Raw genomic sequence first — 24911 nt, 5'->3', positions numbered from 1 at the left:
AGGATTGCGCGTAAGGCTTGCTGTTTGCACGGTTCACACATCCCCGCCCGCAGCTATCCACATCAGCTTGGAAGTAAAGTTGTATATATTTCAAGGAGACTTTATTAAAGTGTGTTTTAGGATCGCCTTTTGCGCTTCTAAATATGATGACCTGGAAAAAGAACCCGGGCAGCTGGAATTTGCTTCCTCCCGGCAAACGCGTCCAGCTGCTTGTGCTAAATTCCCTTAATTTGAAATAACAATTCCAAAATCAAACCAATCAGCCTTATCCTCCCCCGCAAAATGGGATCAAGGGGCGAAGTTTTTTTGTTCGGACGTTGCGCGTAGGGATAAAGCGTCTTAGTGGTCTCGCTGTAACGTTTGAACGTAGCCATATTTGCCTTTATCTTTGGACATCTGGAGAGGCGATACGAGCAGGCGGGAGAGGAAACCTTGAGACCGCATTTCCCCTCTCATCTCTGCTCTGGACCTTCAGACCAAGGCAGAAACCTGGGGAAACAGCGGAGAGTTCTGGCACAAAGGGTTTCCTCTCACGTTGCTATTTAACGCCGGATCCACAAAGGTGGAGGTGGAGGGTTGGACGCGGAGCCCGTTTGACAAGGGAGCCACGGTTAAAAGGAGTTGGAAATTTAAGGGCGGACAGGAGAGACGCCCCAATGATGGGAATGCAGGAAAAGAAGGAGGGTTCTTAATGGGTGCCAAGCTGGACTAGCTGGATATACTATGGGGTGAAGGGGGAGAAGCCCGAAGCTAAGCAGGTCTGGATCTGGTCAGGATCTGGATGAGTGACCGCTCAAGGACCGCATGCATGCAGTCTTGGGTTCCACGGCGGAAGAAAGGTGGAATAAAAAAACTGAGGAAAATATGTACAACTCGTTTTTCTGTTTTTAAACCTACTTCCTTTCCTTCATTTGTATTTCAGAAGATGTAGGCTAATAATAATTTAGACAGATAATGCAGAAGACACGTAGGCACGTTGCCTCCGTCCTCCAGTAGAATAATCACGATTCAAAAGTTTCCCGTGTTTCTACTGTGTTGACCTGAATTTTTCTTGGGGCGAGTGAATATTTACAAAAATAAATCTGGATTCTCTACTTGCAGTTTAATGTAGATTGCTGAATGTATACCTTCATATAAGTTTCCCTGTCAAAATCCAGAGCCTACGGCTTTTTGTTAGAGAAACAGTCCATATATATATATTGGAAGGCAGGCACAATCGCACCTCTTGTGACACACAGTGTTCCCCCCAACCCTACCCCACCCGCATGTGTCCTGGCTAAAAGCCTGGCTTGATGGATGAGCAGAAAGAGGGGCAGATTGAAGCGATCGAGGATTGAACTCAATCGTTATTTTGTGCATGCGTGAGAGTTGTGTGTGTTTACTGGTGGGTTTTTTTAAATAAAAAACTGGAGAATACCACTCCTCCAATTTCCACACTCCACTTCAAATCTGCATGCCCATTCCGTAGCTTCTCTTATTTTCCCGGACTCCAGGTGAAGGTACCGTCTGAAAGTGCACTTGCGTGTCAGATCTTCCTTTTTCTCCCTCCCACTCGTCACTTTTTAAATGAGCAATTCAACAGCCTTGCTTTGTGTTTGTCAAACCTCTCCCTCTCCCCACCCCCTCGTCACAACACACTCCTTTTCGAAACCCATTCCCTTTTTTTTTTTTAACATGGCTTGCACGTTTGTAATTTCTTCTAGATACAATGTTATGATTCTCAGTAGAACTTTCTCAATCACTCTGCACACACATCGCCTGTGAAGTCACCCAGGGCCTCTTGGGTTAAAAGTTTCTTTCCCTTTGGAGACTGTCTCTTCCTAAGCAATCTTGCGCGAGTTTTAGTGGGAAGTCAGTCCGTCGCCGCTGCGTCCAAGGGGCCTTATCCTAGGAAGTGTCTTCCGAGTGGAAGCCTTCCTAGGCTTGTCCACGCGGCTCGTGCTTACGGATCGACTCTTTCACAGTTTAATATAAACACAGCGTTAGGAGCAGAAACAGAAAACTTGGCAAGTGAGCACCCAAACAATCCGCGGGGTGGCAAGTTTGTTTCAATCGGTGCCCTTCCTAGGTTTTTAACACGAGGCGACTTCGCTATAACCCTATCGTCACCACCGCGGTGAGAATTACAAACACACACACACACCCATTTGCGTGTATACAGGCGGGCGCACGCTTGCTCCTTCTCGGTCGCCTTAATTCAATTTGCCCCACCGGTTAATGAATAGCTCCATTGTAATCTAATATTGCTTACGGGTTATTCTGATTTATTCTGCATTTTCCAAATCAATTACACTCCCTTTTAATTTTTTTTTTAAAAAACCCCATCAGTATAGGGAAGAGAATCTTTGCGCCGCCACCGCACTGCACGCGCGCGCGCCTTTCCACCTCACTCGATCACTAGGGCGCGGACATTTCTCCCGGTTAGCGTCGCTGCATATTCCGCTTTTTTTTTGGGGGGGGGAAACTATCCTCGGAGGAATATCCCGAGGCACGCAGTTTGGCAAAATGGAGGGCGCGATGGCCCTGTTGGAAAACTGGGGAGAGATGTGGGAACCAGCTGCGCCTGCAAAGTGGGGAGCGGAGCAGGATCCGGACCCGCTTTCCCGGGGCAACCCGCCCATCCGGCTCTCTGTGTACGAGAAGGAGAAGCCTCGGCTCTGCCTCTCCTCCCCTGGAAACGCTAGAACTTCCCAGGCTGCTGTGCCCATTCTGCGCTGCTGCGACGGCGGGTGCTGCCGGGTTCCCCGGTCCCCAATCCTGCGCAGGGAGGCGAGGCTGCCCGTCCGCCCCGCGGTGCTTGAGCACCACCCTGCCTGGAATGAATGGCTTTGCTTTCAGACTCGCTAATAGTGACTCAGTCCGTTTCCCCTTTTCTTTGCTCCTTTTGATCCTCTCCACTCTTTGACCTTCTTTTGGCTCCAGGGACAGTCGGCTCGGCCTCGGGGGTGGGGGGGTGCCGGGGAGGGGGTGCGCTGGAAACAGTCCCCAGCTTATCTCCTTTCATCAAACCAGCCCCGGGCCCCCTGCAAACCGCGGGGCCAGTAATTGCTTTTTTCAGGCAGCCCAGTGCGGACTGGCGAGCAGCCAATCAGCGCCTTGTTTACACTGGATGATGGACAGCGGGCTGGGGGACTGCCAACCAATCCGGGCGTCTCCTGGAAGTGGGGAAGGGCGGGTTGGAAGAAAGGAAAGGGGCGGGGGGGAGGAGGAGGAAGGGAATAAACGGAAGGCGGTGTGGTTAACCTCTCCGTCGCCGGTGTAAAATCGGAGGCTCGGTGTGTGTGGGGTGTGTGTGTGTGTGTTTTTGCACCATGCAGCTATTTTTTTAAAAATGAGTTTTAATACTATATAGGAAGGATGCGGCCTATTTAAGGTAAAGGGACCCCTGACCGTAATCGAGGGGAGCGTAGGTGGTTGCAAAAGAACAATCTGCGAGCAGAATTGTGATTGCAGTTTGCTTGCTTGTTTGGTTTTTTTTTACAATTTCAGGGAATGCGTTGGGAGCTTTGCTTTGAAGGTGGTTGAAGGATGGGATTAATGGTGATGCGAAGTGTGCGGCGGGTGCAGAGAGCGAGCCGGGAGGGGAGGGAAAGGATGACTGTACAAATAAATAGATCTCGGTTTATGGTAACCCACCTGGGAGCTTGCATGTGCCTCGGCGTAGCGCGGAAGAAGAGGGGCTTCCTTGCGTCTGGAGAAGCACGTGCTCACGAAGCAGTTGCCCCCCCCCCCCAATCCCCATGGGAACTCGTGTCCTTGAGCGCTTTAAAGACGACTCAAACCCCCCCCCCCGCCGCCGCCCCAGCACGGAATATCATCCAGGGATGTTGAAATGCACGGGAGTGCTAGGGACCCCTATGGTCGTAAATCTCTCTCTTAAGTGTTTGGTTTGTAAAGGCATACCTTGCCCAAGAAAAAAGCTGCCGTGAGCCAGGCGCCCCCCCCCCACCGCACTTGATCGGTGCAAGGGCGACTCCGTGGCGATGACTGGGCTCTGCCGCTGCAAGACACACACGCACTGGCCAGTCTAGCTAAGCGAAAGAAACAACAACAAGCCCCCTGCAACCCCTCACCACCCAGCTGGCGTGCGTGTGTGGGCTGGAGCCGCTCTCTGGCAGGGCTCTTCCCCTCCCCATTCTGCAGAGCTTTCTTCCTTCTCCCTCCCTCTCGCCCTCCCCCCGCGTTCGCTACGTATCCCCCCATTCAGCAAAGCGGAGGCTAAGCTGCGCGAGGGGAGCTGCGCAACTGGAGGGACTTGAATTAGGCGCCATTGGGTTGAGTAGTAACCCTGCTGCTCTCTGATTGGCAGCTCCCTGGCCCCGCGCCAGCCTATGGGGAAGCCTGTTTACGCAGGGAGAGTGGCACGAGCTTATTACCGTAGAGGACCGGGCGTCCAATCAGCGAGCGTGCTCACCCTGAGTGAGTGGCACGAGCTTATTAGTATGCAGGGAGAGTTGCTTGCAGGACTGAGCTGCGAGGTTGGGGAAGCTGGAGCCCGCGACAGGGTCTTTTTCCCCCCTTTCTGCAAGGAGCAGCAGCCAGTGCATTTACAGTGCAACAGTCAGCACAGTGCAAATACCAGTAGGAATACAACAAAGTCCCAGTCACTGATTTAATTGTATTGCGTTCCCTGTGTGCAAAGGAACACCCCTCCCTCCAGTAAGTAATTGAAATTTATTTAGTGTATGAATATATATATATATAAATATATTTGAAAAGTGCATTATTTGGTTTTTTATTAAAATATATTATTTTTTTATTATCGAGCACACCCTCACGGTGGTAAGGTCTGAATTAATTTGTTTTTTACATTTTTTTTGCAAAATATTGCTAGCAGAAATTATTTTGAGCTTATTTTTCATTTTAAAGGCAATTCGGACACCCGGTATTCGCTGTGTGTAACATTGATAGCAATCCTCTGACTAAATTGTATCAATTCCTTAACTAAATTGAATATAATGTAACGACATCCTTGGGGGAAGGAGATGCGTATTGTTTCTAACGAAAAGAAAGCCTGCGAAATACGTGCATGAAGGTTTATTTTATTTCTCAGTGGTTCAGTTGTGCCTTAGAAATGTTGTACCGAGCTCCGGGCAGTACTAACAAAACCCACGATTGTTCGCATATTTCTTACTGAAATTCTAGTTGTTGAATTGGGTGGGGGTGGGGGTGTTTTTTCCCCTTCCCTCCTAACGGAGACGTGAATGGGGGCTTTGCAAGACAAACAAACGCAGGCATTGTAGTATTTTTTTGGGGAAGGGAGAAGGAATGTATGCAAATATGTAGCCTCCCTTGTTTAAAAATTAAATCACAATAAAAATTAAATCACAATGCAGGCGAGAGTTAGGGTTTTCTCCTCGACGTGCAGTCTGCGACCGAAAGTGTTTGATGCATATTCGGCTATTCCGAACTGCAAAGGAAAAATAAAATAAAATACTTGGAACAGATGCATTCTAATTTATTTATGCCCCTGTCTGTGTTTCTGCGCATGTATGTCGATTTTACGTAGGAAGTAGGGCTTTTAAGTTTTGCAGTGGCGAGGAAAATGCCGTGGTGATGTTGTGAGGAAATGTTTCATTAAGACTGGAGGTAAAGGCCTTTCTTCGTTTGTTTTTGGTTCAGCTTAGAAGGTTGAACCAGGTTGCGTTTTTGCACGGGAGAGGAATTCGTCTTGCAAGGGAGCAGCTGGGAGAGGCGCTTTGTCTCTCGCTCTCCGATCTCTCCCCGCGTCCGCCCCTCTCTCGGTCCTTCCTTCTCGGATCCCTTTAGTGATAGCTTTATTTCTAAAAGGTGTGCGGGGGGGGGAGGGGGCTCTGGCTGGAAAGCTACATCTACAGCAATTTCGGTCTGGCTTCCTTAAAATCTCTCTCTCTTTCTAGATTCACACACGCACACAAGCGATTTGGCAAATAACAAGATTCGGAAAAATGTATAATATTGCATAAAATGCACTGTGGGGTGGTAGGGAGGCGCCAGTGGAGGCACTTTTGGGGCAGATATCTCCAATTTCTTCGCTGGCCGACGATGCCTAGCGGAAGCTTTCTAGGTTCCCAGCACCGGAAGATCTTTCTGCTCGCGGCCGCTCGAGAGGCCTCTTCGCTGGGCTATAAAAACAGCAAGCACCGCCGAGACAGGCGGCCCTCTAGCTTCTCCCTGCCAGGCCCGAGGTCGGTGCGCCGAAGGGTTTGAAAACTCGCTGGATCTTCCAGTTCCCCCCCACCCCCAAACGCCTCGGAAGCGTCCGAGAGGATAAAATATTTCTGCTGCACGCAAAACCGCGGATACTCCGTAGATTTGACAACAGAGTGTAAAACTGGATTATTACATTTTCCCCACACCATTTTTTTCTGCCCCCCATATATATATATATATATATATATATATATATATATATATATATATATATATATATATATATGTAAACATATATTGGGGGGAGGGGGAGTAACTCACTGGAACCGAACCGTGCAAATTTGCAACATCCTTTTGTTCCCTTTGCAACGTCTGAATTCTCTGATTCATTCCGAACCTCCTCGCTCTCGCAAGCGTTTTGTTCTTCGAAAGAATCGCCTTAGTAGTTTTGGCTATGCGGAAAGCAAGCGCTCCGGATCGAAGCCTCCCGCGAGATCCTCTTGTTTTGTTTTGTTTAACGCGAATGGATCCTAAGGCCTTCCTTGTTCTGCAGATAAGCCCCCGTGGAAGAGGCCGCTGGGGGGAAGCCTGGTTTCCTCCTTCCCCTTCGGCTCTCACTACGACCAGGATGGACACGATCTTGCAGCAAGACCTTCTGCTGTACGGGGTGGTGAGAAAGCCTTACTGGAGCACTCAGACCGAAACTTTGCATAGGCCTGCAATCGCGTTTTTTACAATCAGCTGCTTGCTTTATTTCAGTCCTGCACCTCAGATTTTCATACTGTTTTCCTTCTCCTAGAGAGAAAAGGGGGCGGGAGGGAAGAGGGGAGAAATCCTACACAAGACGTTTCCATTCACGTTGATGTATCGAACCCCAAAGTTGCTGAAGCTGCTAATTTAGCTTTTGTCTTCCAGGCTTCAATTCTTCTCTCCCCCCATTTCCCCCCTTTCCTGACTCTTTGAAGTGGGTCCCTCATATATAATCCGCTGGTTTTTACATGATTTTTGTTGATTGCTGAAAGGGGGAAACTGCCCCTCCCCCCATTGTAGAAGACAGAAATCCTTTATAATTCCTTTTAATTGCAAAGCAGAAAAATCTGAGTTGAGGGCAGAGAGAGGATCCATTCAGGGAAATAGTGAGAGGAAAAACCCTGCCCTTTTGTATTTAGTAATTTCATTTATTGACAATGCAAAAGCTGCCCATATATTTATATTTTTAGCCTGTGTGTGTGATATATATATATATATATAAAGCTTATCAGCTGTGCAAATATGTAGTCACTTAATACATTATGTTTTCAGTTGTAGATTAAATCAAACACCAAATAGTCCGGCACTGTTAAAGAGCTGCAAGCGTTGAATCCAGCAATTAAAAACTGTATTGAGTAAATGGAAAGCATCTCGCAGTGCAGTCCTCTGCCTGTTTACTTAGAAGTACATCCTATTGTGTTCAATGGTGCTTACTGCCAGGTAAACGTGCATAGGACTGCAGCCTGTATGTGGCTTTGTTGTGACTGAGGCACATTACTGTGTGTGTGAATTCTAAGATTTACAATTATGTATTTTCAATACACTGTAGTCTTTACCTTTTTTCACCCACCCCGCACCCTTTCCTTTTGGATTTGGAGGCGATATGAATCCTTCAGACATTATTGAGTTCCAGAAATATTAGATGTGTACAGTAGTCTTAATTGTCTGGACATGGGGGTGGGCAGAAGGGTTCTAAATAATTTGGGTGTGTGTCTCCACCCCCCATAGCAGATGCAGTAGGGTAGTCGTCGTCCCCAATCATATATCACATTTTTACAGGGGAGTTGCAAATATTTGTAGTTAGAAGTCAGCAAAAAATATTCCAATACAACACAACCTTGCTTGGTAAATCTGAAAGGGGGGGAGAGGCGAGGAAGGTCTTTTATTCCCCCTTTTCCCTTCCTCTTGGCTTAATGTTACACATTGGTCCTAAGCCAAAAAAAACCCTTACGTGTAAATGGATTGAATGGATAGGAAGGACTTTACATAACTCTTTTGTCTAGGAATACAGTTGTAGGATTTAAACCTCTGTCCTTGGAGGAAGAATGCAAGGCTTTGCCACTAAGGTGTCTTGTGCAGTGAAATATTTGTTCCTGGGCTTGAGTCGTGGAAGGGCACCAAGCTCCTTTTCTCTGGGCTGATCTCCTTTTTCTCTAGTTTGCTGAAGGGGGGCTTCTTTTTGGATCCCATCAGGGGAACTCTCGCCCATAATCAAAGCCCGTGTACTGGGGAGGGGAGAAATCTCCTTTTCTCTTCAAAATACCATCACCCCACCCAAAATACAGTAACTTGAAAGGCAATCGATCGAAGCTTAAAAAATCAGGTTGGGAATCCCCCCCCCCAATTTTCCACTGTAATGTAAAGAACGACGCATTCCTCTGGTTTGGTTTGCCCATGGAAGAGAGCAGGACAGAGGACCCAAATATTATTGACCAGCTCTACATACAACTACAGCAGGCAAATAAAAACTTAGCCATTCGGGAAAAAGATGCATAATTCAATCTTCTTTCCCAGCCCCCGCTCTCGGTTCCTGGGCGCTCTGGGCTTTTTCTTTTTTTTGCGGGGGGGGGGAGTTTCTTTTCTATTTTTTCAACGCCTTCCTCTTCGTTTCTCTGTCGGGGGAGCCGCGCAACGCGCAAAGGGGCCAAACCAGCAGCGCCGAATCGACGGGGGTCTTGCCTCTCCAAAACAAATTTTAGAAAGGGCTTGCTGTTCTCTGCTTCGGTAATCTATAAGGACGGCTTGCTTAATTGTGTTGGGAAGCCTCCCATTATTATTTTAAAATAATAATAATTTTTTAATAACAATAATACTAAAAATCACTAGTAGCCTTTTGCTGCTATGGCGGGGAAGCCTTGGGTTCCGTGCGCCCCCGGATCGTCCCCTTCCCCGCTCACCTCTTCCAGTTCCCGGCTGCTTTCTCACGCTTTTCTCCGCTCTGTCCCTCCCCTTCTGTTTTCTGCAGAGAATGAGGCTGGATCCCCGGTGCCAAGAGAAGCGGAGGAGCCGCGGAGGGCTGCCGCCAGCCTCGTAGTGAGAGCAGAGAGCCCTTGGTCCCCGGCGCCTGGTGCGCTGCCCGTTTCCCTCCGCGGAGGGGGACCCGCCTGTCTGCCCGCCTGCCCGTCGGTCCCGCTCGCTCGCTCGCTCGCTCTGCTGGCCTCCCTTCCCTGCTGGGGTTTCGGCGGCGGCGGCAGCAGCGCGGCCCCGGGATGGATGGCCGCGAGTTCGCGCCGCCGCCTCACCTCCTGGCCGAGAGGGGCCACCGCAACGGCTCCAGCCGCCTCGCTTCCTCCGGGCACAACTCGGTGCAGCACGCGGGGCACTTCCAGCCCGGAAAATACTTCCCTTCGCCCATCTCCATGGCTACGCACACAGGTCAGTGGGGGCCACCAGGGTGAGGAGAGGGGAGCAGAGGAGGATCGGGCCTGGGAAGGAGGGAGGAAGGGAGAGGGGGAAGGGCCCGGTCACTTTCCTACCTGGCTGCAAAAGGGTCGCCATCGCCAAAGGATGAGCGGGCAATTGTGCAAAGATTATATATTTACCTTCTATATATATATATATTTAAAAAATGCGTCTTGATCTTGAGGCTGATCGATCCGGTTGCATCCGTGCAAAATGATCTCAACAGCTCACTGAGGAGCTGCCCCCCCCCAAAAAAATAGAGTTGAGGGGAGAGATATGTTGCAATTAATAGATTCACCATTGTAGACTGGCTGCTCTTTGCAAATGCCCTTTCTGCTAACATATTTTGTTTCTTGTTTTTGTTTTATTAAGCATTAATACTTTTTTAAATTTTTAATTAAAAAAAAACCTCAAGGAAAGGGTGTGTGTGGGGGGACAAACAAAAGCCCTCAGCTGGCCTTTGATTGCATGGAGGGCCGGGCAGAGATTCCATCGCATGCAGAAGCCGAGGCAGGCATGTTAGAGAGGGGAAATCATCATAATTCAAGAGGATTTGGAGGGTGGGAGGAGGGGAAAAAAGGAGGCATGGGTTTTCCATTCCTTACTTTTCCTCTTTTTTTTTTTGCAACATCTTTTATATGGTAGAATGGGGGTTCTCAAAAGTGAGGGGGAGATGGCCCTTTTGCCCTTGGCTAATAATTCATAATGATGGGGCTGCACATGCAGCTCGGTTTAGTGGATGTGGAAGAGGAGGAAGCTGTATATTTTCTCTCAAATCTGGATGTACTAGGCTGATAACAAGCGAAATGCGTCCCATCCTCGCTCCCCCCCCCCCCGGCAACCCACATATTCCTTACGGTGGAGTTTTCCTTTTTTTAAAAAAAAAATTTAGTCATTGGGGAGAAGTGGTTAAAATAAGGGCCTTTCCACCCCCAACCCCCTACTCCTACCCCCTTAGTAGCTGGAACTGAAGGGAAATAAATCCCACAGAAGAGAAGAGGGTGGGAGGGGGGGGGAGAAACCCTTTTTCTGCATTAACATCCTTAAGAAATTCTATTGCCTGAACAAAAAGGCTGTTATTTGCCAAGGAAGGGTGAGCACCCAGGAGCCGGCTATGCTCTTTCAGGTTAGGGGTAGCTGTATGTACAGGGTTAGCATTAATAGAGCGGGTGGTGTAAGACTAGAAAATCCTGTTTCTATATAAAGCCCTGAAGTGTCAGGGTGAGAATGGGTTTGCAGTGCATGTGTTAGCTTTAACAAGTGCTTGTGGTATCCTGCTAAAGACACAAAGTTTGGCAAGAAAAATCAGAAGTGGGGGGGGGGTATATGTGCCAGGAGATTGTCTGTGGCATCAATTAGTTGTTTGGGAGAGGGGGAAGGTTACCAAACAGAATCTATCGGGCTAGGTAGCTTTTTTGCGGGATGTCAGGACGCACAAAATTTAAACGTCCACTGTATGCTAAACAACTCAAGATTTCTAGTAACCCCACTCCAAAATTCAGAATCTCGTTGGAGGTAAGAACTATACCGTCTTGGAAGTCTTCATTAACATCCTTGTATACGATGAGGAGAAGGGATTTAAACTCACGAGGCTTGAATGCAAAAATTCCCTGGATTGGAATTTTCCCCGAGGAAGGAATAAGAAAATGCTGAGTAAGGGAATATGACTTTGTATATTTTGCCTTTTGTTTCTGGGTATTGTAGGCTTTTGGTTTGTGAAGGGTTTGATTTAGCTGTTCTGGATTTATTTTTGGAAATGGCAATGCTCTTATCAGGAATAGATGGTTTGGCGTTAGAAACATTTTATTTTCACTGTGAATGTTTGAATTAGTTTTCAGTGTAACCTAACCAGACACTATATTTAACCCAAAGTCGATAAATGTATTTCTGTCCTCAAAGTTTTTGTCATATAAGTTGATTTTCAAATGCTGTGGCAGGCTCTGAATATGTAGTGAGCACCTTCATTTTGTGTATGTTGCATATTGGCTATATATTTATGGTAGTAGGGATTTCATCTTAGATTTACAAAACCACACACAGCCAATTAAGTTTTGTTTACAAGTTACTTTAAACATCAGAGCAAAAAAAGGAAAAGATGTTGCAGTTTTTATTTTTCTCTAAACTCAGCAGTCACAGCCATTGTTGCTAGCTTGATGAACTGTGAATGCTAATAAAATTATATCTGCTTTAATGGGATTACAATTAGTACATGGATTAAAAAAGATGGCATGAGGTAAAATTATCTACTGGGAGTGCAACTCAACGTTTGTTTGTTTATTTATTTATTTATTCGTTTAAAAATACATACCCAAATTCAGAGTTTTTAATGGCTTTTAGCACAATCAGATTTAAAAAGTCCTAGCGAATGTTATGTGCAACACAAGTTACTTGTGCTTTATTTGAAATAATGGAATCGTAGATTTGCAGGGTTTTCTCTAGGCTTTAGATTTTATCCCTTTTCTTTAAATAAAATAGAAGATGCTCATTGGAGTGAAGTCGTCTTCTTCTTTTTAACCTGTTAGGTTCAAAGAACACCAGGAAAGAATTTTAAAATGCAAACCCAGGCAAATTGGATGAGGAGTATGATTGGTGTCAATCATTGTGCTTTTCTTCCATAGTCTGGATTCAATACCCCTTGTCCTGCTTCCAAGCCATATGAAACCCTTCTGTTGATCTCTTTTATTTTTCTATTCTATTGTGGGTTTTTCTAAAAAATGAGAATTTTGATTAAGCTCATAATTAGAAATATGGGGAAGGAATTCTTTTCCTACAGCCTCTTCTCCTTTTGAATGTGTGCTTTTAATGTTTTTGTTAGGTGCATTCCCCCCCCTTTTCCCTTTTCTTTTTTTTTACGTTCAAGAAGCAAACTGTCAATTCCCATAGAATAAATTATTGATGGAATCTTGACACTGATGCACAATTATAATACAGGGAAAGGCCTCTCCAAAACCAGAGGTCACAATATGTGAATATACAGGCTCGGCTGTGCTGAATCTTGGCCAGGTGCTTTTCATTATTGTTGTTGTTGCTATTTGTTGTTTGTTGTTGCTATTATTAAGTCTATAAAGGACGGCAAAGTCTGCCAAACGTTTCTTTTTCCTTTTACATTTGGAACAAGCCACACACTTTTATCTCCTTGTATCATTTCGCAGAGGTAGGGAAGAGACACTCCCGCTTATATATAGTATACTTAGGGCCTTATTTCTTCAAAAGAAATAGGTTGGGAGAGGCCGTTTGTAAGCTGTGTTTCGGGCACCCACAACTCTTTGGGCAACTAAAGCAGAAACAAAAACTGAACACAGAATTCCAAAAGGCCGGATGCAAAGCAAACCCACTGGGAAAAGGCTGGAACGCAAAGTGCTCTTGCAAGAGTGCGCTTAATTTTTATGTCCATTCGGACGAAATTCCACAAGGCATGCATTCACCGATCAAGCATATATTCCAACACTCCCTCCTCCCTGGAATTCTTTCCCCATGGAGATATGGCATACCCTCCCTATTCCTTTCCCCCAACAGTGTCTCTCTCTCTCTCTCTCTCTCTTCTCTCTTCTCTCTCTCTCTCTCTCTCTCTCTCTCTCTCTCTCTGAAACAACAACAACAACCTGGCCAACGAGACCTTGGAGTTTTTTCTGAAGCTAGCTTTTAGCGTTTAGCAAATTGTTTTTCTTAAAGCAGAGTGCTGATAGTTTTATAATCCTGCTGTAGAAATTTTATGGTAAAGCGCTGTTATAGTAACCTTGTCACAAAAGGTGCAATTAAAATGTTTTGTCTCATTATTTTTCGCACAGCATTAGATTTGTGTGTTTGCGCGCGTGTCTCTAATGCAGATGGTCCAAAGTCAAAGCTGTGAAAAAAAAATTATTATTATTTTTTTTAAAAAAGGAAGGAAGGAAAGAAAAGGATATTAGCAGCATTATTCATCATTACTCCTGCCTGGAGCTGTTTGGATTTTCACATTGCAGTTGACTCTTATTTGGTATGCAAACGAGAGTCCTACCATGAAGGGCTGGTGGAAGAAAGGGAGACCCAAATGCTATCCTTATCCCCCATATCTTGGGAAGGTAGTTGCACGCCATTCAATTCTCCCTCAAAGGTTGGCTGGAAATACTTGCCTTGAAATAGCTTGTGCAGGTACACGAGATTAAAAAGAACCAATTGTAAGTAATTGACAGGGAAAAGAGGGCACGATAGCTGCCAGGAATGGGCTTATGCTTCCAATGAGCATAGCAAAGGATCTCAAAACAGACATTTCTTATGAATGAAAACTCTCGCAGCGGTCCTAGGCTGGAAATTTTCTTGGGAGTAATAGGGTTGGGTTGTTGTTGTTTTTTGTAGATGTAGGTACCGTTAAATCCAGTGATAGGAAGAAAGACAATAAATTCCTGGGGAGGGAGACTCCGTTGCAGGATTCACCCCACCCTACAGTTTCCTCATCTAGTATGCTTTCCCCCCCCACCTACCCCTCTTTTAAAGAAAATACATTTTAGTAAATACCTCATTAACTATCTAACACCAGTGGATGTTTCTGCAACACAGTTCCTAGCATTAAATAGGTGCTAAAGGAGTTACTGTTCAAAGGCATGTTCTAAAGACTCTAACCAACTTTACTTATAAATGACAAGTAGCATGAGACATCAAAGGCAAGGCAGAGATAACAGCGAGGAACTGCCAGCGCTGATCTTTTGCACGGGAACTGCAAGGCGCACATGGTTACACAAGGTGGTTATGGTTTTACACGAGAGAGGGAGAGAGCGCACAAAAATTAAAGTTCAAATTTGAAATGTACATTATCCCACTGGGAATTGCTTTGCCATCATGTCTAATTATTCATATAAGAGGTAGATTTTTCCCCCCCCTTACAGGAGCAACTAGTCTCTCTCTCTCTCTCTCTGTGTGTGTGTGTGCGTGTGTGTGTGACTATGATGCTAATTTAGAGGCAAGGCAATATTTCCACGTGCAGGACAAGTTTCCCAGTACAAAATTTACACCGCTGCTTCGAAATGGGCCTTAGCCTCGGAGCAGAAGAGGCTGTTCAGCATATGGGGAGTCCAAATGCAAAGAAGGTTGTTTTAAATAACAGGCAGAAGCCTAAAAATATCCCTTCAGAAATATATATATATATATGAGAAAGAAAAATGCCAAACCCTAGAACAGAAAGATCTAAAAATATTCAGGGCTTTGGCAAGGCTCATGAAGTTAAATAAATTATACAAGAGCCATTCATGGGAGAGACTTACTTTCTCTTACAGGAACATTGTTCAAGCTAATAAAAATTATAATTTACTAGCCACCAAGCTTTTCATGAGTCTAAATTTAATTGGTCAGGCTTCTGGAGTCCATCATTTCCTGCTGGATTACTAGATTTGTATTGGAGTTTTTGACATAGCAGAGAACGGAAAAAGACAGAATCATGAAATGGCATATTTCTGGGCGAGCACACAAAGCGGGTGGAGGGGGGGGGGTGCTGCCTTGCTTCCTCCTCCCTCCCTCCCTCCCACCCAGCCCTGCACCCGGCAAGCTCCCTCTTTTATTCCTCCCTACAGCTTCCCCCCTACCCCATTGCATCTTGAGTAGCTTGGAAAGGTGGGAGGAGACTTCAGGGTTGGGGGGGGGGTTGCATAGATGCAGGGGGTATTAGGGACGCGAGAACGCAATTTAGATATTCAGAGCCCTTTGAAACACAGCACAGTTATTTTAATTTGATAAATGATCGGGCACCTTTAAGAGTGTGTTTGAACAATCAAGATACACTTCAGCAAGTTGATAGGATGTATGCTGTCAACTTGCATATGCCATTAGCGTAGACTGCACGCATAAATAATGTGAGAGCACAGCTCCTCTCCCTACCCTTCAATTCTCCATGCGCTACCCACTTACAAAAGAGCCCTTTACCCATTAAACCAGAGGTCTTCGGAGCCAAAAAATCCCAATATTTCTGGCTCCCCTCTCTTCCTCCTCCTTAAGGACAGACTGTTCTAGCTGAGTGCCTTTAAAACGGGAACATATTAGAATAATGAATGTACCAATCCACTTCAACCAGGGTTGCTTTTTTGGGGGGTGTGTGTGTGTAGGAGACAGACAGACAGACAGACCCTGTTAGCTATGAAAACTGCTTTCTTATCATCTCAGTTTTTTTTTTTACCTTCTCGTCCTTTTGACTGTTTTGCCTGTGGTATGTAAAACTGCAGGGTGGGGAGTGTGGTATATGTGTAAATGCGTAGGGAGAGCTGGCATTTAAAATATGGCATGTAATAATTAATTAGACCAAACTAATTAACACCAATCATTCCCAATAAATAATAAAATAAAACCATCAGTTAGCTTTGACTTATGGGCGAACATCAGAAAAGGCTTTTGTGATCATTCATAGGCTGGTTGGTGTGCCTGTGTGGATCAGTGAAACTAACATGAGAGGGTGCAGAAATCTACCTGCCTTCTTAGGTCAGTTCCTTTTGCCAGTTGTAAGCCAGCTGTATTTCAACTTCAGGATTTAATCCACTGGCCTGCCTATCTATGTTTGTAGGTTAGGATTGTGCAAACTGAGTCTTGCAGACCAAAGCGAAAAACTTGTAAGGCTCTTCTTGTCAGTCTTATTTGGAGTGCCATCTTCCTCCCCCCCCTCTCCTGCAAGTCAAACTTAAAACGTTTCCTATTTTGAACAGAAAGCTCCAAACCACATGGAGAAAATCCATTTTGCTTTTGGCCTTGTTCACTGCTTCATAGTTCAGTGACGATCTAAAAATCTATGGGATGGGACGGCCACATAAATACACGAAGCATCATTGGTGTTAGAAGTATAGTTTGTGGATTCCTGAAATGTAATTCTTAATTTCTCTCTCTCTCTCTCTCTCTCTCTCTCTCTCTCTCTCTCTGTATCCTTTCTGTTCCTATATTTGTATATCATTGAAATATGAATATGAATGCAAGTACTTAATCCATTTCTCACCAATGATTGAATCTCTCTATAATCAAAAAGGAGAGGTGACCATAATCAGAGATTCACAAAACACAGTTGTGTTCTTTTAGAGTGGCCATTGTTCTAACTATCTTGAAAACATAACATAACTGAAGAAGTAAGTAGGCAACTCTAAATGGTTCAGAGGATTCTTATTTCCCTAATTTACCAAAAAAGGGGGGGTGAGCCTTGTAAAGTATAGCCGTAATAATTTGTGGTTTATTGATCTGTGTGATTTCTAAGAAAATATCCATTAATGTTGGTGTGCTCTGACCACTTTGCCGCAGAATACGTTCAGGGGATTCAAAATATATATATGCTTGAATGTCGAGACACTGGGCTGAATATCTGAGAATCTACTCAGAAAAATAGTGGAGATATAGTGGATAAGATATAGATAAATATCAAAACCTCACAAAAGCTTTCTTTTGCATGTTATAGTTGCAGAGTTTTCAGACTATATCTGAAACTGAAGGCTTGTTCCAAATGTGTGTGCTATAACCTTAAACATGCCCTGAATATTATGCTTCTTGCATATAGTACTCCTGAGAACTTTATTACCAATAGATCATGTTTCCTGGTGGGTGTGTTTTTTTAAAATCCGAAATCTGCAAAAATAGCAAAAAAAGGTACTTTTATACTTCTAAACCTACAGGGCCAAGTCTTGATCATTCTCCTAAAACTGTTGAAATAGCTGAAAAGTCTAATTAGAGTGTTGTAATTAATAACATATAATGGTAGTAAAGCCTTTGAGCAATTAAAATTCTCTCAAGTGACCAGAAGGGCTATTACAGCAGGCCCACAATTGCCTTGTAGCTATAAGGATATCATAAAGGGAAAATCCTTGAGGGTGGTGAATTTTAGACAGGGGCAAATTAATAAAATTTCCTCTGGGTTCCCCCCGGTACTTTTAACCAGTGGTACCTGCCCCTTTAGGTTTATGCTAGAATGTCATTTCAATGTTCTGGATGAATACATAAAATAAGAGATGCCACGATAGGCATTTGGGACTGATGTGTCCTGCAAACTTATTATTGTACAAGGGGCCTGAATTGGTTTTCTCCCCCTTGGATATCTTAATAGTGCAATACAGTAGAAATTTCCATTTTCTAAAACCTTGGTTAGCTGAAGCTCGTGACTACCAAAACTCACCGTGGGTCTTCCATGTTAACACAGCCCTCGCATGTAAATGGCACACCCATTTATTCGTACAATTTGGATGTCCTTCAGACCATGCAGATGAATGAATGAGAAGCTACCATATAGAATACAGCCTGTTCCGTATATATGCAGCAGTGGGTTCCCCCCCCCCCCCACGTTCAGCATTCTACGCTAAATAATACTTTTGGACGGTGCAGCAAATTGCTTTGCTGGGAAGGGGGTTTGCATAAGGAACAGTGGGAGTTATGTGCAGGCAATCTCTTGAGTGTAAGCAAATGGCTGGATGAGAAGGAGATAGTGTCAGCTCTCTTTGGGCTAAGTCTTCCTGGCAAATTGTTTATTTCTTTTGCCTATCAGATGGTTGCATTCAGTGCCAAAGTTGCAATTGTCTCTCCTTCCTTCCCTACAGCTGTCTCAATGGATTAAATTCCAAACTGGGATCAGAAGCTGTTTTAAAAGGGAGGGGGGAGGCATTACTGGGAAATTGATGGGGCCTAAACAGGTGGGGTTGTGTACTATTTAAGAGAGTGAGAGAGAGAGAGAGAGTTGTTGCTTTTGATTTTCTAAGACCTTGAAAAGCAGCAGAGAGAGTCCAAGTCACCCAAGGTTGCTGGTGGGATCCCTTGATCTCTCTCTCACACACTAATATGTAGCTGTGTCTCCAACGCAGATCCATTGAGCACGGCAAATAAATAAAAGCAGCCCTGGGTGGGAGTGAATGGATCAAGCGGCAAGCTATCTTGAAACCTTCTATAAAATACTTTTTAAAGATTTCATCTTGGTGATTAGCGAAGCATGGGTCGAGAACACGCACGCACCCCCACCTTCCATCCAGCCAGTTGCAGCGTGAGATGATAACCCATCATCTTTTATGGAGCAAAGCTGGAAGATTTCCCCAAGTTTCATTTAGCTATTTATCATCCTGGCAGGTGCTCCCCCCCCCCCACAAATGCACATACTAGTCCTTCTCTTGCTCCTATCTCTCTGCAACGCACCCCTCCCCCCCTCAAACACACAAAAATATGCCTCTGCAGACTCACTAGAAAATGAATTGTGTATTCTTTTTTTTTCCTGGAGAAGGAAAAATAAAAAGTGTATGTCAAAGTTAAAACAGATTTTGAGATTAACTTGTCTACTCCTTATTAGTGGCACTCCTTCTGAAGCTTACAGAGGATGCAGATAGAGACACATGTGTCAGGCAGAAAGAAAGCAGAATCCTGAGAAACCAAAAATCTTAGAGAATTATGGTTTGAGTAGTTTCATCTGTTGGTTAGCGTTTTGTTTTCTGGATGCTATTTTGCCTCCTTGCATCTGTGAGAGATTGGATGGGCTAAGGGGCCGGAATAACTGTAGGGCATGTTTTTCACTTGTGGGTATGAAAGGGTTTTTGGATGTACAGCGGGTACCTCTACTTACGAATTTAATGCGTTCCGAACACACATTTGTAAGTCGAAAAAAATTGCAAGTCGAATCCCATAGGAATGCATTGGGAGAAAAAATTCGCAAGTCGAAGCAACCCTATCTAAAAATTAAGTAGAAAAAATCCTATCTAAACCACATCCAAGATGGCGGACGGAGCTCCATTCGTAAGTAGAAACATTCGTAAGTAGAGTTATTTGTAAGTAGAGGTACCACTTACTGTACTATCATTCGTCCCAAAATTTTGTAGCCCAGGATGTGTTCTTGGGGCTGCAAAGCGGGCCTTTGGTTTAGCAGCCGCGGGCGAGTCTCTCTTTGATGTATTGAAGCCTCCTTGTAAAATTGTGAGTCATCATGGTGAAACTCAGAGGTGTAAATTCAAGCAGTTGCTTGTGATCTAAGCTGTATGTTTGTGTCCGTGGGTGAAAGATAGAGAGAGAGAGAGAAGCAGAGCACACAACACATGATTAGGACAGGGTTTTTATGGAAAGCAATTGTTAATAATAAAACATTTGCATAGCCTGTTTTATCCTCCCAACTTTCAGAAGGCATCTTAGTGGCACAGGTGGGGTTCACCGAAATCTTTGTGAGGATGGCTGAGGGTGGGGCATCCATTCAGTTTCCTCCTGGGTCCAATCCATCAGTCACTGCAGCTGTGCACACTCCCATCATTTTTTGGGGGGGGGCACAGGTGTGGGGGTTTTGCACTGGGGAGGAGGAAATAAGCAGAGGTCCTGCCATGAGCCTGGAAAAGTTTGCGACTTAATGGCTCGGTCCTGAGTTCTGCGCATAGGATGGAAAGAATCAACTGCCGTGTAGGCAGGATGTAACAAATGGCTGTGTGTTAGCACTGCAGCAGCGGGGAAGGAGATAAAATCTTAAGTAGTATTTGTGGCCATTGCCCACAAGAGCTAAACAGAACTGCCACATTTAGGGGCAGTCTACATTGGCGACAGATGCTAAGGGCAAACGAGAGAGCAGGTTTGGTCCCATGTTGGATGTGGGGCTAACTAGATCCTTATCCCCAAACCAGCAGGGCAGTTCTTATGACCCAGGTTTGCCCAGCTGTAGTTCCTAAATATCTCACACCGCAGCGGGCCCCGAGTCCACTGGGATAGCTTGTAGTTTTTTCTTTTTTAAGCAGATGTCAAGTATCATTAAAAGGAAAACCAGAGAGGGAGAGAGAGAGAGAGAGATTGTGAATATTAAGGAAATCTTGGGATTTGGAGGCTGGGGGGTTTCTCCCCCCCCCATGGTGTTCAGGCGCAGAGAAGTTGCAGGCTCTTGCCATGCAAATGGGGTTTAGACTAGGGAGCAGAGGAATATTTCCCAGAAGTCGTTTATCATGGGGGCTTGCAGTGTAACAAAAGCTTTCTTCGAAAATGATCCCTTCATCCTGACAAACCACATCCCCAAGAGTGTGCTTGGACGCAGAGAGATGGGGGTAGGGGCTTCGCTCCTCCTCCTCCTGGGCTACTCCGGGACTCCCCCAATTCAGAAGGGCGTGGGACAGACAGTGACACTGGCCGGGAAACATCTGTTCTGCAAAATTGCTGGGAATATCCACCGAGCTGCAAGGACTTGGAGAGAGGGTTGTGCCAGGGTTTGGTCTGCTGCTGCTGTGTGTTTTGGTCTGTGTGTTTGGGGGCGGGGGGGCACGAGCGAACCACGTGCCATGTGGCGATAGCCTAATTAAATATTAAAACACCCTGGTATTACAGCATCTTTAAAATGTACTTTTCAGAAAGATATTTGTGACAGCTCATCTCTGCGAGGAGGGCTGACTCAGCTGTCTCTCAGAAAGGGGTGAATTCATCCTTGGCATTCAATCCCTTCCTCTGTGCAGAGTTGGGAGAAAGGCTGCTTCCAAGACATGGCCCGGGGCCTGTGCTGGGTGGATGTCTGAAGGGGGTCAGCTGCCTGCTTTCCGCCCTAAGGAGAAGAACGAGAGATTCACGGGCAAACCACGGGCAGTTTAGGAGTGGTCTTCGTAGCGACGCAACAGGGGTTTACAGATCGGGTTGAAGACCGATGGTCAAGGCTCCCCTCCCAAACATGGGATTTAATCTGAAACATCTTGGGCCTAATGAAATATTTTCCTGTGCACCTGAAGCCTCCCCCCCTCCCCCCCAGCAAATGATACCTTCTTGGGTGTTGGCTTCACACTAGTTTGTGACTCTCTGGGATGCTGCGAGTCAATGCAGAGGGTGCTTTAAGAACTTGGGCAGAAAAGAGAAACAGGCAAGCCTTGTCTTAATCTGCTGCATAATAGTTTAGGATGGACCTGAATGAAATCAGGTACGGCACCTGGAATGTCCCCAAACTAAATATGGGGTGTTGGGGTCCCTGTCAGCACAGTGCTTTGATACCTGGACTGGAGCCCGTGTTTCAATATACAATGCTTGAAACTGTATTCTTCAAGCTGCTTCAGTATAGAAAAGGCAGGTGCAATATATCAAAATAAAGGTTTTCGTTGCATTTAGGGATGTTTCCTTCCTTCACAGTAAACCTGCATAGGATCAGGCTGAAGGTAAGAGTACCTTCTATATGGACATTCCTCTTTTAAAGGGGTCAGGAGCACTTTTAATGCACACCTGTAAATTGCTGGTGGTGTCTCCTTAGGGGACAAAAAGGAAGAGTTTCAACTTCAGCATATCAGTGTGCCAAAAATGACTTACATTGGCATGCATTTTAAATGGCTAGGAACTATTGTAAGGCTTCTCTAATGGATTAACTAATGTGTGTGTGTGTGTGTGTGTGTGTGTGTGTGTGTGTGTGTACACCCCCCCCCATGTAAAATAAAACGAAGCAAGATGAGACAGGGAAGTCTCCTTGTGGAACTGCAAGTGTGCCCTGAACCCTAACTTGATCTTGTCTTTTCTTTTTGTCCAGAAACAGCATTGTTTTCTTTCACCCCGCCACACCCCATCCTGCAACATTTGCACGCAGCACACTTCAATTGCTTGACACTTGTAGCCCTCTCAGGGGCAGTTACTGTCTTTGTTTAAAATATGTATATCCCAGCTGGTGTACCGGGTGGCTCAAGTCAACTGCTAACCACCAAAACATCACAAGTTGCAATGTCTTCCATTCTAGATCCTCTGCCTGTACAACAGAAAAGGAAAGAAATGGATCCCCTGGGGGCCTCTCCCATCTGTTCTCCTAAAAGTTCAGCACCTTTTCTTCTTCTTCTTCTTTGCCTCCTCCTTCCTGAAATCTTACAATTCCAGCTTTGTCATTATTTGAAATCTGTAACTAGGAAAATGTGCCTGCATGTTTGGTTCTTTCCTCCTCCTTCCAAATTTCTTTTCCTTTTGTGTTATGACTTGGCAATCTCAGGCCTGAAATTTGTAAATTTGGGGGCTGAAAAGCAGAGTGAAAATCCTTTAACTACATGAAAGATGTAGTGTCTAGAGCCCTATCCAAGCAATTTCCTATGTTTATAACATCGTTTTGGAGAGAGAGAGTGGTATTACCTGTTCTAGACCTGCTATCACATTATTACTGTTACTATTATTAAAAATTATATGCCACCCTTCATCCAAAGATCTCAGGGCAGTTCACATCTCAGGAATTTGGTAAGGAAGTTGGATATTTTTTACTGTTAACACCCCCCTTCCCACAAAACCTTGTATTGTAGCAAATAAAGCAGGAGGGGGGGGGAAGGGTGAACAACAACAATGCAAGTTACTTTTGAAGTCCTTGGAGGAAAGGCGGAATATAAGTGCAAAAACAGGAATAAAATAAAGACACGTTTCTGGAACGGGGGAAGACAATCGCTCAACACTTGCCTTGGCAGTGTCTGAAGAATATGCACAATTTTGAGCATATGTATCCTGCCAAACCATCTGTGCACAGTCAACAGGATACATTTATTCAGACCTTTTGGACATTACCAGGATGTGCGTGTGTTAGGAGCAAGCAGGTTCACCCCCCTCCCCTTCCATTCCCCCCCCCATGTCATCTTTAAGACACGAGTAAGGAAAATTAAGCATGGAGGGGGGGGCAGACGTTGAATCTGGAACAGGTGCAGGTGTTCAAGTGGGGTTGTGGACCCTTGTTGGTGTGGCTGGTTTTGTAACCCCAATCTGTTCCCTTTAAATCATGCTCTGGGGATGCTCAACTCTTCCTGGCTGTAACTGTGCATCTTTCCTAATAGGCTGCCTGAACATTTTAAGAGCAGTGTGGAAGAGGTGTTTTCTATGGATGTAACTGGCATGCCTCTTCTGTAGAGTTCAGGAGTCCTGCCTTCTTTTGTTATCTGGCAACCCTGCTTCTTTAAACAAGCAGGCAAGTTAGCTCAGATGTAAATTTATTAATGTATACTGCTGGACCAGAGAGAGCACCTGGTGTAGTATTCTACCCAAACCGCAGTTGCAAAAGCAAATAGCTTTTTTAAATGGCAATCCTGTGCCACCTCTAAACCTTCTACTTTGTCCTATGTGCTTGAAGATTACGCGTTCTCTTTCACTATTGCTTCAAGTGTTACATTCTGAGAGTGGTCACATGGAACGATTTATTAACCTGTAACATTGTTAACTGATGGAACTCACTGCAGCAGGATTAGGTTGCATCTAAGGACTCGTTCTTGATGCAAGTATTTCTGTCATTGCAACAGGGCCCCCCTGCCCCCCAAAAATTGGCTGGTGGGGGGTTGTTGAGAGAACCCCCAGAACCAGCTCAGGACAAGCAGAAATGCTTTTCCTGATGGAGCAGTTGTAACAGTGAGACACCAGATTCTTCCCTTGGTTTGCTTTTCATCCACTCCCTTTTCTATGTAAGTAGTGCTCTCTTCTCAGAACACTTATGTCTATATCCTTTCCCAATTAAACCTAACAGTTCCAAATTTAGTTACACTTTCTCCTCGTACATTTCGCTATTTCATTCATCTACCTGCGTGCAATCACATAGCAGAGCAATGAAGAAGCCCTCCTCTTAAGGCTGAAGTGGGATTCACAAAATAAAACCAATATTTATCTTACTAGTGGTTGGGAGGCACGCACCTATAAATTTTACTTTATTGCATGCAGCCTGTTTTGGTAATTTCTCTCTCCCCTCTTTCCCCCTCCTGTGAGGCTTCAGTAAAAAAAAGCCAACCACCCTCTTAAGTAGATTTTCAAAGAAACTCCTGCGAAGTTAAATTTTTAGCTATTTGAAGTGCCTAAACTCAGGGCTCCAGAGAATGTATTGCCTGTCCTGGATGTTTCCTTTGCCCTGATTTTTTTAAAAATAAAGTTAAACCCAGGATGTCCTGTGACAACACCAAAGGAATGTCCTCAAGATCTTGCTGGACTACAACTCCCATCATCCCTGATCATTGGCCTTGCTGGTTGAGGCTAATGGGAACTGTAGTCCAACAACTTCTAGAAGGCCCCACATTGGCTACCCCCATGTTTCCCAGGTAGTGAACTATGGGAGTAAGGTCACCCAGTTTGGTAGGGGGACAAAGGATAAAATAAACTACTTTCAGGGGCTTATAACATTGGCCTATTAGTAGAAATCACTGCACCATATTGGAAGATGAGACCAAGCTTGGGTCTCCAGCTGTTGTTGGACTACAACTCCCATCCTCCCTAGCTAGCAGGACAAAGGGTCAGGGATTATGGGAATTGTAGTCCAAAAAACAACAACCGATGGAGACCCATAAGTGCTTAACTGCATAGGCAGCGATTGATTTGCATGGAGGTTAAGTTCCAAGGCACCGCACACTTAACGTGGCATTGCATATAATCGGAGCACCCATGGAAAAAGCCTGGAAACACCCTGCCCCGTTCTGCTCCCTTTTGGAGCCTAGACCAGTGTTTCTCAACCT

At 45.1% G+C, this 24911-nt stretch overlaps 1 protein-coding gene across 9 annotated transcripts in view; it reads left to right on the top strand.

Annotated features, from left to right (window-relative positions):
* The window catches only part of BAHCC1 (BAH domain and coiled-coil containing 1), a 158782-nt gene that overhangs the window by 57541 nt on the left and 76330 nt on the right, over positions 1-24911 (top strand). For 8 of the 9 annotated variants that reach the window (XM_060271943.1, XM_060271945.1, XM_060271948.1 and 5 more), the window contains one exon: positions 9128-9537. In XM_060271943.1, coding sequence (XP_060127926.1) covers positions 9372-9537 — 166 coding nt within the window. In that variant the 5' untranslated portion in view covers positions 9128-9371. Of the gene's footprint in view, positions 1-3812; positions 4660-9127; positions 9538-24911 lie in introns of those variants that run through there. The other variant, XM_060271941.1, reaches the window with a different exon arrangement.

This window comes from Zootoca vivipara, chromosome 2 (genome assembly GCF_963506605.1).
Source record: "Zootoca vivipara chromosome 2, rZooViv1.1, whole genome shotgun sequence".
In the NCBI taxonomy this organism is placed as follows: Eukaryota; Metazoa; Chordata; class Lepidosauria; order Squamata; family Lacertidae; genus Zootoca; species Zootoca vivipara.
Note: the sequence above shows the minus strand (reverse complement) of the source record. Positions and strands in the feature narration are given on the sequence as shown.